Source organism: Natator depressus, chromosome 12 (assembly GCF_965152275.1).
Source record: "Natator depressus isolate rNatDep1 chromosome 12, rNatDep2.hap1, whole genome shotgun sequence".
NCBI lineage: Eukaryota > Metazoa > Chordata > Testudines > Cheloniidae > Natator > Natator depressus.
This window is the reverse complement of record NC_134245.1, coordinates 19,574,421-19,590,253: the sequence shown is the minus strand read 5'-3', so window position 1 is coordinate 19,590,253 and position 15,833 is coordinate 19,574,421. Positions and strand designations below refer to the sequence as shown.

At 45.4% G+C, this 15,833-nt stretch overlaps 1 protein-coding gene across 3 annotated transcripts in view; it reads right to left on the bottom strand.

The window, feature by feature from the left end:
* MYLK3 (myosin light chain kinase 3) overlaps positions 1-15,833 on the bottom strand; it is a 62,531-nt gene that overhangs the window by 18,826 nt on the left and 27,872 nt on the right. For all 3 annotated transcript variants that reach the window (XM_074968678.1, XM_074968677.1, XM_074968676.1), the window contains 3 exons: positions 12,684-12,774; positions 10,387-10,825; positions 4,929-5,524 (listed from right to left, as the gene is read on the bottom strand). In XM_074968678.1, the coding sequence (XP_074824779.1) occupies positions 4,929-5,524; positions 10,387-10,825; positions 12,684-12,774 (1,126 nt within the window). The remainder of the gene's footprint in view (positions 1-4,928; positions 5,525-10,386; positions 10,826-12,683; positions 12,775-15,833) is intronic.

Genomic DNA, 15,833 nt, shown 5'->3' with positions numbered 1-15,833 from the left:
AGTGTCAGGAGAATGCCTCTCCCAGTAGCAGCGATCACTGCCATTATCAATAGACGAAATCAGTTCCTGGGGAGATGTCCCAATAAAGTAGCTGATCCAATTTAGCATGACCCAAATAAAGGCCAAATCCCAAAGTCAATCTATGTGTAGAACTCCCTTTGACATAACTGGGAGTTCTTTGTGCAAAGCCAGGGAGAGACTGGGCCATAGATGTTACTGATTAATTTAATACATGCTCATTATAAAATAGCTGCACAATGTATATTACACCTTAAAATTCCATTTGCGCATACATGTTTGCACCTATCAGCCACTACTGTAGAACCCAGACCTTGATCAGCACACCTCTTGGGGCATGCTCCATCCACTGCGGGCAGAGAGTACTCCTGTTCTTGCAGCAACCAGAGTGTGATCACTAACGTGCTGCCCAGAAAAAGACTTATGGCCAGGGGTATAACTAGGGACAAAATGAGACCTTTCCTGCAATATTTTACACTCTCTTCACCTGCTAATATTAATGGGTGGTTTGCACATCCCTTCTCTTACGTGATAATAAAGACTTTTATTCAAAGAAATAAAGCTTTAAAAGTATCTCTCCTTTTTCAAACACACAAAATTTCATCTCATTTTATTTTAAAAGGATTATTATTCCAATACAGCCTTTAAATTGACTCCTAAATCCAAAAGAACATTTATTCTGAGACTGCAACTGAAAAGGAACATTAGAATAAAAAGTAAGTCCCATGAATGTGAATAAAGTTGTTGTCTGATGCAGCCAAGTGTATGCTTGGTGCCTGAATAAATGCTCTCAAACTAAGGCCTTGGCTACACTTGCGAGTTACAGCGCAATAAAGCTGCCCAGAGCGCTGTACCTCACTCCCCACCTACACTGGCAAGGCATGTGCGGTGCTTTGTCTCCGCAGCTACAGCGCCGCTGGTCCTCCACCTCCCGCAGAGGAATAAAGTTTGTTACGCCGCCACTGGTGAGCTGCGGCACCAGCGTGGCCACCCAATGCACTCTGATTGGCCTCCAGAAGTGTCCCACAATGCCTGTTCTAACCACTCTGCTCTAGTCTGGTCTGGTCATCAGTTCGAACTCTACTGCCCTGCCCTCAGGTGACCAACCGTCAGACCCGCCCTTTAAATTCTCTGGGAATTTTGAAAATCACCTTCCTGTTTGCTCAGCCAGGCGTGGAGTGCTCTCAGCAAATCTTTCCAGGTGACCATGCCTCCACGTGCCAGGCAAGCCCCAGTATGGAGCAATGGAGAGTTGTTGGACCTCATCAGTGTTTGCGGGGAGGAAGCTGTCCAGTCCCAGCTGTGCTCCAGCCGTAGGAATTACAATACCTTTGGGCAGATATCAAGGGGCATATGGGAAAGGGGCCATGACCGGGACGCACTGCAGTGCAGGATTAAAGTGAAGGAGCTGCGGAGTGCCTACCGCAAAGCCCGCGAGGCAAACGGCCCCTCAGGTGCTCCTCCCGTGACCTGCCGATTCTACAAAGAGCTGGACATGATACTTGGGGGCAACCCCACCTCCACTCCGAGCACCACCATGGACACTTCAGAGCGGGAGGAGGAGGAGAAGGAGGAAGCGGGAGTGGGAGTGAGGGTGCTGGGGCAGGGGAAGACATCCTGGAATCCCTGGAGGCATGCAGCCAGGAGCTCTTCTCAAGCCAGGAGGAAGGTAGCCAGTCACAGTGGCCGGTACTTGGTGGAGGACAAACAGAAGAGCAGGTTCCCGGTAAGCAGCTTTTTTTTCGGGAAGGAATTTTTTCAGTGCGGGCTCTTTGGGCGAGGAGGGTTAGGGCTGCATGCATGCCTAGATGAGGAATAACGCATTGATGTGGTCTATCACTTCACGGTAATCGGCCTCGGTAATCTCTTCAAAAGTCTCATCCAGAACGTGGGCAATGCACTTGTGCAGGTTTATTGGGAGAGCCACCGTGGTCCTTGTCCCAGTTAGGCTAACATGTCTGCACCACTGTGCCGCGAGGGGCAGGGGGACCATTGCTGCACACAGGCAAACTGCATATGGGCCAGGGCGGAAGCCACATTGCAGTAGAAGACCCTCCCTTGCTTCCCAGGTCACCCTCACAGCGAGACATCTTCCAGGATGAACTCCTGTGGAAAATGTTGGGACAGCGTTCAGTGTAGGTGCTCCCTGCAGCTGTTGGCTCTCCCCAAGGCACAGAAACCAAGAGGACAGTACGGCCGTGAAACAATCAGTCCCCCTTGACCCTGTGCTTACTTACCATTTTGGGGCTCCCGTGGGTTATGTGTGCTCTCTTTGGGATGGGAAAATTATTCCATTGTGTAGACTGTGTATGCCCTCTTTCAGTTCAGGGGAATCATTACTCTGTCTAATATAAACAATGCTGCCTGTGTTAAGTGTTGCATTTTGCCTTTACAGATGCAACCTTGAGATCTCAGCAGTCCATGTTATCACTGGCCGAGAGACTGCAAAGACTCAGGAAGAGGCCACGAAAAAGCAATGACGACATGATGCAAGAAGTGATGCAGCAATCTCTTAAAGAGAATCAAAAAGCACAGGAGTGGAGGGAGAGCAAAAGCAGGATCCGCCAGGAAAACGCAGTGCACTGGCAGCAAAGCACGGAGCTCCGGCAGCAAAGCACGGACTGGCTGATAAGCATCATGGACCGCCAAGCGGACTCTATCCAGGTGCTCGTAGCCATGCAGGCAGAGCACTACCGCGCCCGCCCCTGCCTGCAGCCACTGTCCCAAAACTCTTTCCCTTGTGCCCCTATGTCACCTCCAACCCACTTTCTCCAACATCCGGGTTCTTATCGCCACCAGCTGCCTCCAACACCAGTTGCTTCACCACCCAGCCCTGAAAACTACGACCCTTACCCACTGCACTCAAGCCCCATCCTGAATCATAGCCATCCTGAAGTGCAGCACTTATTGCACAGCACTCCAGACAGGAAGGCCGAGTATGAGAACAGGACATATGCAAATCTGTGATTGAACCGTTCCCCACCACACCCCCTTGCCCTTTCTGTTTCCCAAGCAGTTGTGTTTCTTTTCAATAAATGGATTTTTTGGCTTTGAAAACATTCTTTATTATTGCATAAAGTAAAAGATGCCTTAGCCCAGGAAAGAAACAGGCACTGCAAGTCAGCTTAGCAAACACAGATTCCCACTAACATTGGAACCACTGCACTTCACTCCCATACAGGGCACCAGACATTACTGGTGGCTTTCAGCCTCAAATTGCTCCCTCAAGGCACCCCTGATCCTTGCAGCCCCGAGCTGGGCCCCTCTAATAGCCCAGCTCTCTGGCTGTGCAAATTCAGCCTCCAGGTGTTGAACCTCGGAGGTCCATGCCTGAGTGAAAATTTCACCCTTCTCTTCACAAGTATTATGGAGGGTACAGCACACGGATATAACTGCAGGGATGCTGTGTTCGGCCAAGTCCAGCTTCCCATACAGAGATCACCAGCGGCCCTTTAAATGGCCAAAAGCACACTCCACAGTCCTTCAGCACTGGTTCAGCATGTAGTTGAACCATTCCTTGCCGCTGTCAAGGCTCCTGTGTGAGGTTTCATGAGCCACAGCATTAATGGGTAAGCGGGGTCTCCAAGGATCAGAATGGGCATTTTGACTTCCCCTACTGTGATCTTCTGCTCTGGGAAAAAAGTCCCAGCCTGCAGCTTCCTGAACAGGGCAGTGTTCCGAAAGATGCGTGCGTCATGCACCTTTCCAGGCCAGCCTGTGTTAATGTCAATGAAACGCCCACGGTGATCCACAAGCACCTGGAGAACCACAGAGAAATATCCCTTCCGATTAACGTACTCAGAGGCTAGGTGGGGTGGTGCCAGAATAGGAATATGCGTCCTATCTATCGCCCCTCCACAGTTAGGGAAACCCATTTGTGCAAAGCCATCCACAATGTCCTGCACGTTACCCAGAGTCACGGTTCTTCTGAGCAGGATACGATTAATGGCCCTGCAAACTTGCATCAACACGAGTCCAACGGTCGACTTCCCCACTCCAAACTGGTTCGCGACCGATCGGTAGCGGTCTGGAGTTGCCAGCTTCCAGATTGCAATAGCCACCCGCTTCTCCACCATTAGGGCAACTCTCAATCTTGTGTCCTTGCGCCGCAGGGTGGGGGCGAGCTCCTCACACAGTCCCATGAAAGTGGCTTTTCTCATCCGAAAGTTCTGCAACCACTGCTCATCATCCCAGACTTGCATGATGATGCGATCCCACCACTCAGTGCTTGTTTCCCGAGCCCAAAAGCTGCATTCCACGGTGCTGAGCGCGTCCGTGAATGCCACAAGCAATCTCGTGTCATACACGTTACGCGACTCGATATCGTCGGACTCCTCACTGTCACTTTGGATCTTAAGGAATAGCTCAACTGCCAAACGTGACGTGCTGGCAAGACTTGTCAGCAAACTCCTCAGCAGTTGGGGCTCCATTTCCCGCAGACTGAAACGGAACACAGATCGCGCTGCACAGAAACCGTTGAAAGATGGCGCCAAATGTGGACGGAAACACAGGAATTGCTGGGATGTGAAGCAATGCAACACGGGGTGTTGGACGGGACCCAGAATGCCCCGCACCCCATGCCCCCTTCCCACAACCCACGACGCCAGAATGGGAAGAGGTGCTCTGTGGGATACCTGCCCATAATTCACCACTCCCAATACCGCTGCAAGTGCTGCAAATGTGGCCACGACAGTGCGCAGGCAGCTGCCAATGTGGACAGACTGCAGCGCTTTCCCTACTCAGCTGTACGAAGGCGGGTTTAACTCACAGCGCTGTATATCTGCAAGTGTAGCCAAGGCCTATGATAATAGCACTAATGAGCATGTTTCAGCTATTATAGTGTATAACATATGCAGGAACCCTAGAATTCTCAGTGTAAAAGTCCCCAGATATGATTGTGAGCTACTTACCAATGATTACTTCATCCTCCTTGCCAAATGCTTTGCTGGTTTCTACTAATGCAGTGTTTTCTGGGGTGTCTCCTGTACATTGATTTGCATTGTCTTCTTTTTGTCCTGTGTATGTGCTTTCTAATTCCACACATTTTAATTCTAATTCAGATCTAGCATCCTTTGTGGATTCTTTCATTGTCTTTGTTGTTTCTTTATGGCTTTTCATTTTGCCACCAAGATCTTTTTTAGTATCATTTTCAGCTGTGCTTTGAGAGGATATGGACTTGCATTTTAATTCTGATTTCTCTAGGGGCTTTTTATCAGTCGAGACTTTGTTCAATAGCATCTGTGGCTTCTCTAATTTGGGTTCCTGTTCATTGTGTTTATTAGCAAGCTTCACCCCTTTTACTTCTTGAATTGGATCGGTTCTGGTGCTTGGGGGGCACGGATTGTGTTTAAATTTGCCAGTCAGCTGTTTAATTCCTTCAACTTCCAATGGTGAGGACAGAGGGGATTTTACTTTGGAACTTGTACCTCCATGATCACCTAGGCTTCCTTCCTTGGCCACTGGAATCTTTTCTTGGGTTTCAGTCATCTGCACATTGATGGAAATCCTGCAGAGCAAACATTTTCCTTTTTATGCAGATAAATAGCCTTGCTAGAGTAGCAGAAAATATTTTTTACACTTTGTTTAAATCCCAGTTTCGTAATAATTTCCCTACTAAAAATATCAGATACTGAAATTGCTAAAGACAATAAGAAAATGCAATATTTCAGCAATACTTCCAGGATAAATGTACAACATTCTGAAGAGACTCAGTCCCACACAATCTGATTTTAATAGCTATTTTAACATGCCAGCTTGTATAGATGTCTGCCCTCTGCTGGACATAAAATATAACATACCTAAAGCTCAGATTTTGTCATGGATATTTTTAGTAAAAATCATGGACAGGTCAGGGCAATAAACAAAAATTCACGGAAGCCCATGACCTGCCTATGATTTTTACTAAAAATAGCCCTGACAAAATGGGGCAGGTGGAGGGTCCAACACCCACAGCGGCTGGGAGCTCTGGGGTCCCCCCTGCTGCCTGGTGGCTAGGAGCTGCTGGAGGCCTGCCGCCAGCAGCACCTGAGAGCTGCAGGGCTGCCTGCTGACAGCTCCAGCCCCGGGGCAGAAAAGGTCACAGAGCTCTCTGGCAGGCATGGATTCCGTGACTTCCGCGACCACAGTGACATAATCGTAGCCTACCTATTCCAGCATTCACCAGTGCCTCTGTGGTGGGGAGCCTTTGTATTTAGCGCTAAAAATTGTGGTCTGGATTTTTAGAAGTACGTGCTAGCTCTTAAAAACCTGGGTGCGTGTGTTCTAGTCCCCCTGCAGTTAGCTGAGAGTGGAGGTGTGAGAGTCTGCATTCATGGGGGTTATCGAATATTACTCTTTTCACAGTCTGCTATTGAAAATATTATGTTGTACACCTCGGCTCTTTTGGCTCCTCTGTTTTGTTAATATTATTTCCTTTAGCATTCCTGCCACTAGAAACTTTTAAACATTTTCATTAATCTTATGTTGTCTGGAGATAATGGGATTATAAAAAACCTGCTATATTCTGAAGTTCTCTCAGAGATATTCATATAATTAATAAACTTAGAAACAGCAGCAGGATCAGCTCTGCAAGAGAAATTGTGGAATCCCCATAATGGGAGGTTTTTAAGAATAGGTTGGACAAACACCTCTCAGTGATGGGCTAGGTATACTTGGTCCTTCCTCAGCACGGAGGGGTGGTTTAGATCAGTGGTTCTCAAACTAGGGGTGCCGCTTGTTCAGGGAAAGCCCCTGGCAGGCTGGGCCGGCTTGTTTACCTGCCGCATTCACAGGTTCGGCCGATCGCGGCTCCCACTGGCCCTGGTTCACCGCTCCAGGCCAATGGGGGCTGCAGGAAGGGCGGCCAGCACGTCCCTTGGCCCGCGCTGCTTTCTGCAGCCCCCATTGGCCTGGAGCGGTGAACCAGGGCCAGTGGAAGCCGCGATCGGCCGAACCTGTGGATGCGGCAGGTAAACAAACCGGCCCGGCCCGCCAGGGGCTTTCCCTGAACAAGCGGTGCCCCTAGTTTGAGGGCCACTGGTTTAGATGACCTCTCATGGTCCCTTCCAGCCCTACATTTCTGAGTACTGCAGCTGGCTTCAGTGGGGCGACTGGACATCAGTAAGGGCTGTAAAGTTGCATCTGAGGGACTATAAAACTGCAGGCAGAGAATGTCTCTGGTGCCTAGAAAAGGAAACACCTATCTAGTTTCCTCAAAAGTATTGTACCTTCTGTAACAAAGATGTTGAAAAGAAACCTTTTCTATCTTTTGCATAACAAGTCTGTAGTTTTGTTCTCATTTTTACCATCTCACTGTCATTATAAGCATGATTCCTTCATAATGTTGTGATAAATGAAAGGGAAGGGAAGGGAAGGGGATAGCTCTGTTTTAGGGATACCCAGCCAGCCAGCCAGCCAGCTATAAATCCCTCTTGGTAGTTGTTCTCTACTTGCTTTACCTGTGAAGGGTTAAAAAGTCTCCCTGCATAGGTAAAAGGAAGGGAGTGGGCAGCTGATCAAAAGGGCCAATGGGAAAGCTAGAACTTTTTAAAATTGGGAAAAAAACCTTCCCCTTTATCTGCCTGTGTTGTTCTCCCAGAAAGCAGAGACAGGGCTGGAATTATGCTATAAAAAGCTTTGGACCAGGTATGAAAAAATCACCAGATCATACCTAGAAACTACTCATTTGAAACCCCAGATATGTAAGTAGATCAGGAAATGTCTAGGAAGATGCGATTAAGTTTCTCTCTTTTATTACTTTATGGCTTGTGGACTTCTCTGTGCTAACCCAGGTGCTTTTGTTTTGCTTGTAACCTTTAAGCTGGACCTCAAGAGAGCTATCTTGATGCTTAATCCTTGTAATTGTTATTTTTTTTTAATCTAGCGAAAAACCTAAGTTCCAAATGTATTTTCTTTCTTTTTGTTTCTAATAAAATTTACCTTTTTTTTAAGAACCGGATTGGATTTGTGTCCTAAGAGGTTTGTGTACATGTTGTTTAATTAGTCTGTGGCAACAGCTGATTTCCTTTCTCAGCTCTTCCCCGGACGAGGGGTGGGGGTGAAAGGGCTTCAGGGTACCCCACAAGAAGGAATTCCCAAGTGCGCCTTCCTGGGTTCTCAAAGGGGTTTTTACAGTTGGGTGGTCGCAGTATCTACCCATCCAAGGTCAGAGAAAATCTGTAACCTTGGGAGTTTAATACAAGCCTGGAGTGGCCAGTATTAATTTTTAGAATCCTTGCGGGCCCCACCTTCTGCACTTGAAGTTCCAGAGTGGGAAATCAGCCTAGACAAATGTATTAAGAATCTGTAGTTCAGTGGTATTAAGCTAATAAGTCAGCTGATGCCAGCTTAGAGCAAACACTACTATGACTATCTAGACAAGTCTAAACTTGGCAGGAAAACCTGGGCATTTCTCTAACAATTCCAAACATTGGAACTCTGTTCCTTTTATGTTTCTGTAGAGGCCTATTGACTTCAATGAGAGCTGCACCCATGTAACCGAGCACAGAATTTGGCCCACTCATTCAGACTTCACATACAGAAAATATCTCTGTAGGCACCCTGACTACAAACTCCTCCATAAATAAAGTGTAGGAACATTCATGTTCTTTTCACATTGTTATTTAAGAATAAAAATGCAGAGTAAATTTTAAGTCTGATTATAATGAAATGTTGTGTGAAGTTGATCTAGACATCAAACAAACACACTTCCTTTGCACTTTACAGCCCTTGTGTTCAGGGGGTTCCCACACCCCAATCATGTGAATTTGGGAAATGTGCTGGAATAACATCCCTGGAATCTTCTTTTACTTAGCCACACAACTGGTTATGGCAATGCAAGCTTCCCCCACTCTGCCCTGCCACATCCTTACACTGGACCTCTTCTAGAGGTAAAGGGAAATATAGTCTCCAAGCCCTGCCACAGCTTAGCCCTTCTTCTAAGACTGGGGTGCCAATTGCTGCCATTTGCAAAGATGTTTTTTCTCATGTGGATCTGTGTGTACTGATAAATAGACCAAGACCACTTCCATTCAGTTTATTAGTTTGGTTCTTCAGTCTCCGGCCTTGTCTACACTTACTGGGGGTTCGACATGCAGCGATCGATGCATCGGCGGTCGATTTAGTGGGTCTGGTGAAGACCCGCTAAATCAATCACAGATCGCTCTCCCGTCGCCTCCTGTACTCCACCTGAATGAGAAGCGCAAGGGAAGTAGACGGGAGAGCGTTTCCAGTCAACATCGCGTAGTGTGGACCCCATGATAAGTAGATCTAAGTACATCGACTTCAGCTACGTTATTCACGTAACTGAAGTTGCTTAACTTAGATCGATCTCCCCCTGTAGTGTAGACAAGGCCTTAATATGCTTGTATTGCATTCATCTGGGAATACTCCAGCACCTGAAAATACCTGTAAATTCCACAAATAACTAAAGACTACCTAGAGAATAAAGTGCCTGTCTTGTATTTAAGGCACCAGAATGCATTTTAAAAGGAATATTTTCAAATGCGCACATACAAAAAAGCAGTCACTTTTTGGTCTGTGTTCAAATGCTGACTTGTGTACCTGCACATCAGGATAATTGTGTATACACAAAAATGCACATGAGCCTAAACTGAACATGCATGGTCATGCACAGACATGTTTTAAAAATGGGATCTCCATTTTCATTTTTTTCCCCATAATGCAATTGCAAGTTAAATCACAGAACTTTTCTAAAGTCCTAACCAAAAAAAAGGACAAAAAAGGGTATCTGATACTAAATATGTCATATGTTAAAGAGAAAAAAAAGTTAGAAAAAGAAATGTTTGCTCACATCTTTGTATGGCCAATGCTTAAAATGGGCTGGGTCATGTGGTCACAGACCTAACCAAAAATACTGACTTCTTTGAGGTGCGCAAAGGACTATTATACATGGGATTCAACAACCTGCCCAAGCCCTGAAATTTTATCACACACTAAAAAAATTCTATCCTCAGTCAATGGCAGACTCCTCTTGCAGACCTATTAAGCCCCATATGTGATATTTATAGAAACATCCATGTTAGAAAGGAGTCAGCCATTTACAAGGTTCAATGCAAGGAGACACACGTAGAGCAAACCCATTTCAAACCTCCCTGACTCAGAACAGATGTGAAATATTAGTAATTAGTGCTTACCAAGCACTTTCTATCTAAAAACATTATCTTTGTATAAATTTATAAGCCACCACGCTGGGTCTAATTCGTCTTCAGATTAACTGTTTACATGGTTCCACAAGCTCCTTTTCTAACAAGGCTTTTTTTCCTACGGTTTCACATATGAGCAACACTGAATCGTCCTTTTAATAATTTGCCTATTATTAACACATGGAATGTTTCAGATCACACAGAGAATTACAGACTAGATCATTACCTTGTACGTATCACTTCACACCCTGCTCTGGATACAGACTTTGATGTGGATGGCATGGCTTCCATGGATATAGCACTGAATGTAGAGGGTTTGTTTTCACTTTCTTTTGATTTCTGAGTGATAGGATTTCTGTGGTGTTCTTCCAGTCCTGGTGCACTGTCCATATCAATTGCTTCAGCAGTAACATTCTTGTTCCCCACAGGGCCATGATTTATGAAGGGAAGACCATGGTTTGGAATCAAAGCTTTAATTCCAGTGCCTTTTTGTGGTTGACAATTCTTAGAGCTATTTGTTTTGCCAGAACCTGCTATTTTTTGCAGCTGTGTTGTCCTTTCTTTAACTTGTGGACTGGAGTCAACTTTGGAGACTACAGCGTCAAAAGAGTTTACTTTTTCACATGCTCCATTAGTTTCATCCAACTTTTCTTCTCCTTTGGGCTCTAAATAAGAAATAGTATTATCGTAATGTCACAGCCTTCCCCTGACACAAGAAAAAATATTACATAGTGGTATAGGTTGTAAAAAATAGGGAGGTAGCCAGGGATGTTGGATTCTATCAGAAACCTACCATCATAGTGAAACTAGGCGATGATGCTCATGTGAAAGGACTAAAAGACACACAAAAAAGGCTTAAGCTTATTAGAAGCATGTTTGACATTTCTGACACTGACACATGCAGGTTAATAAAATTACTTACTTGCATTGCTAGCTTTTCAGCAATGGTAAAAGTAAAAATAGAAACTGGATTTCTGAATAACTAAAAACCAAATTGATAAGAGAGAGATAAGGTGGGTGAGGTAATATATTTTATTGGACCAACTTCTGTTGGTAGAAGGAATGAGCTTTGGAGCTTCACAGAGTCCTTCCTCAGCTCTGGGGAAGGTAACCAGAGTGTCCATGCTAAATACAAAATAGGACAGGTTGTTAGGCATGCACATGTTGTAGGAGACTACTTAAAATGAAGTAGGCAATTACCACCTCTGCCCTAGGACAAAGGAAGATAAGTAGGAAGACCTGACCGGACCTGAGGAAGAGCTCTGTGAAGATCAAAAGCTTGTCCCTTACACCAGCAGAAGTTGGTCCAATAAAAGACATTATTCCACCCACCCCATCTCTCTCAGACCCTGGGACCAGCAGTGCTACAACAACACTGCAAACAGAAAATTGATAAGAGTCAATTGAAGGACGTCCAAGACTGTAAGTACTCTATGGGTCAACATGATATGTTGTTCGGACTCCGAAATCCCAAAAGGCACACCCATCCCAGTGTCCATACTATAAGAAGTAGCACTGACATTGCAAATTGGGACAGGAGGTTTCCAGGAGACACTAAGACTCAGAACACTGCCTCTCTCCCCTAGGGTTTCTTGGTCCCCACTGGAGCTATTCCAATAATTGCAACTGCTCTTAATTATTAGTGATGGTGCATAAAAAGGAAGGGCAGTCTAGATGTGAAATGACTTCCATTTCGTCCAGGTTTCTACTTGCGCAGGTCCTAGAAATCAATGTGATTTTTGTTTAATTTTTAGTTTAACACCTCAGCCCAAAAGTACTGGGGGCTTTTGAGTCAGAATTCTGAGCAGCAGATTCTTTAGTTTATGTTATTTTCTAAGCCAAGAAACCAAGACGATTTTTGGCCATGCTTGAGAGGAGCCTCTGGTGACATGGGGAGGTGACTGTAACAGGGCACTATTCACAGTCACATTCACCCCGGTGTAACTCCACTGATGACAATGGATACAATGGATGACAGAAAGGTCTGAGGTCTGAATCCCTTTTCTAACCCCATCCCCTGAGACTTGTTGAAAATATCTTCGCTGGCCACGTGAGACATTCCCAGTTCAAAAATAAATCTGTATTTCTGCTTCTTCACGTGCTTTTTTCCTCTATGACTTTACAGATTTTCTTTGTGTTTTTGCGATTGTACCCCTGGTGTCTTCCAAACAGACATTGCTCTCTTTTAATTAAGCTAACTACAACTGCAAAAGCAAAGAAATACAGCATTAACCAAACAAAGGTAATGGCTGCTATTCATTTTAATGAACTGTTGCTATTGGATTTGGTTTAGCGGTTTGGTTTTTTTGGGAAAGGGAGCTGTATTTTTGTTTGTTGTTTTTTTGTGATGGTATCAAACATCCAACACACACTTTTCTGAGTACTTGATAAGTCCAGGTACTTAGTTACAAAGGGATAATTCAGTAGTACCTACATATATAGGAGAATATTGGATCTTCTCTTCCCAACCTATCTCAAATTCCACAATGGATATGTTTATCATACATACAGGCTTACATATACCTTCCAAAGACTCTTTGCTTTCGGCCTGGACTCCTCTGTTGCTAGATACATGCTTTGGTTTCGCACCCTTCTCTTCAGGTTGATCTTTAGTCTAAAAAATACAATTGAATACACAATTAATTAACAAAGTTAAAGATGTCCATTTCCCACTGGGTCCCTCTAATTCTCTACCAGTGGAGGCAGTTAGACACTATGAAATTGGTGGTAACGACTCAGCTTCATTGCATTCTCAGTTTGCTGCTGCTTCTTTATTTCCCCCTCTATGAGGCTTCCGGGGGGCTCCAGGGATGTGAGGCATCTCTCCACCATCTGCCATTAGTGTAAGGAAGTCTTGTCTGTGCTCTCCTTGGATCAGCTCTCCAACTGCACCGGCACTCCCCTGTAGACCTCGCAAGCCCCGCTGTCACCCTACAAGTTAGCAATTGGCACCCCTCGCCCAACTCTCAAGCCCTCCGAGTGTCTTCCTTGAGTGTCCAGCCCAAGTCCACTGGACACTCACAGTATTCAGATTTGCTGCTTCCAAAGAAACAGTGTACCCCAGTTTACCAAGTCCACCTCAGATCACTGCTCCGCTTGACACACAGCACAGAGGAGAGGAAAGTGATCAGGAACAGTCAGCATGGATTCACCAAGGGCAAGTCATGCCTGACTAATCTAATTGCCTTCTATGACGAGAAAACTGGCTGTGTGGATGAGGGGAAAGCGGTGGATGTGTTGTTCCTTGACTTTAGCAAAGCTTTTGACACGGTCTCCCACAGTATTCTTGCCAGCAAGTTAAAAAAGTATGGGCTGGATGAATGGACTATAAGGAGGGTAGAAAGTTGGCTAGATTGTCGGGCTCAAGGGGTAGTGATCAATGGCTCCATGTCGAGTTGGCAGCCGGTATCAAGTGGAGTGCCCCAAGGGTCGGTCCTGGGGCCAGTTTTGTTCAATATCTTCATAAATGATCTGGAGGATGGCGTGGATTGCACCCTCAGCAAGTTTGCAGATGACACTAAACTGGGAGGAGAGGTAGATACGCTGGAGGGTAGGGATAGGATACAGAGGGACCTAGACAAATTCGAGGATTGGGCCAAAAGAAATCTGATGAGGTTCAACAAGGACAAGTGCAGAGTCCTGCACTTAGGATGGAAGAATCCCATGCACTGCTACAGACTAGGGACCGAATGGCTCGGCAGCAGTTCTGCAGAAAAGGACTTAGGGGTTACAGTGGATGAGAAGCTGGATATGAGTCAACAGTGTGCCCTTGTTGCCAAGAAGGCCAATGGCATTTTGGGATGTATAGGTAGGGGCATTGCCAGCAGATCAAGGGACGTGATCGTTCCCCTCTATTCAACATTGGTGAGGCCTCATCTGGAGTACTGTGTCCAGTTTTGGGCCCCACACTACAAGAGGGATGTGGAAAAACTGGAAAGAGTCCAGCGGAGGGCAACAAAAATGATTAGGGGACTGGAACACATGACTTATGAGGAGAGGCTGAGGGATCTGGGATTGTTTAGTCTGCGGAAGAGAAGAATGAGGGGGGATTTGATAGCTGCTTTCAACTACCTGAAAGGGGGTTCCAAAGAGGATGGATCTAGACTGTTCTCAGTGGTAGCTGATGACAGAACAAGGAATAATGGTCTCAAGTTGCTGTGGGGGAGGTTTAGGTTGGATATTAAGAAAACCTTTTTCACTAGGAGGGTGGTGAAACACTGGAATGCGTTACCTATGGAGGTGATGGAATCTCCTTCCTTAGATATTTTTAAGGTCAGGCTTGACAAAGCCCTGGCTGGGATGGTTTAGTTGGGGATTGGTCCTGCTTTGAGCAGGGGGTTGGATTAGATGACCTCCTGAGGTCCCTTCCAACCCTGATATTCTATGATTCTAGATATGTTTATAGTGAAGTCAAGTATAAGTGTATCAAACAAAGCATAGAGATTTAAATTGCAGCAAATAGCAGTATTGGAAACAAATAGTTACATGTGACATAAAATCATAACATGCATTCTATAGCCTAGATTTAATTAACTAGATACTCATGTCTTGTGGAGTCATGCTCACCCCAAATCCTTGCAGCACTTTATAGCCACGTTGGCTGTGACCCTCCTTTCATGAGAAAGATGTGCTGTGAGTGTGCCTTCTAGGTGAAGGATTCAGTGTGTTTCCTGGCAGCCCAAGATATAACAGAACAATCCTCTTTCTCTTTTTTCATAAGCAGAACACACACACACCCCCCGCTCTTGGTTTCATCTTGCAGATTTCACAATCTCTGATTTTGCCTGTGGCTCAGTATATAAATAGGCATACCCTGTGACGCATTCAGGACACAATACACAAACCACCAGACAGGGAGATAGGTGTCCGTTACCTCCTGCCTGAAAGGAACATTTCCAAAGTATGTCATCTCCTGGAGACATGCTAAAACTCCGAGACTTCAGAGCATAAGTTTTAGTGTGGACACATAATTCCTTAATATTATCCATCCATACATTAGCTATGATTATGGCAAGCTGTGGGCCACTTGCGTTCATGACTTCACATGCCACCATTCAGTGAACTATTATGCATAGATCTTCCCCAGGGGATCCCTGTAAAACCCTATGCACCACCCCCACCCCCCAATGCCCTCTGCCAGTTGGCATCAGGGACTCCCTGGGTCACATCCACCAATTTTTTTAAAATCTTTTTTCTAAAGCAAAATCTTGTGGAATAATAAATTAGCTCATAGGTCTCAAAAAATGTTACTTGCCAAAACTACACCTGGGGTGATTTTTCTCCAATATACAGTTCTATCACATAGTTTTTAATCTAAGACAGGGGAGGCCCCAGATGAAGAAAATGTTGGTTTCATCCCTCCTGGCTCTCACGGAGAGATAAACAGCACAGCTTTACACATTTAATGTTATTTCACCCTGTAACCCCCAAAAGGACCTTCCATTCATTAAGCCACAGTGAAGTCATATAGACAGGCGGCTATCCCATTGGGCGCCAATCCTGCAAACACTCATCCACATGCTCCAGCCCATTGACCTGAATTCTGGGGTACTGAAAAATCTAGATCCAATTTTTTTTTTGGCTTAGGTTCATCTCTTTCTCTGGCTGAAGAGACACCAATCTCAGGTGGCGAATGTTTGTTGAATGCTTTCTGGGTGATACCCAATCCTTTCT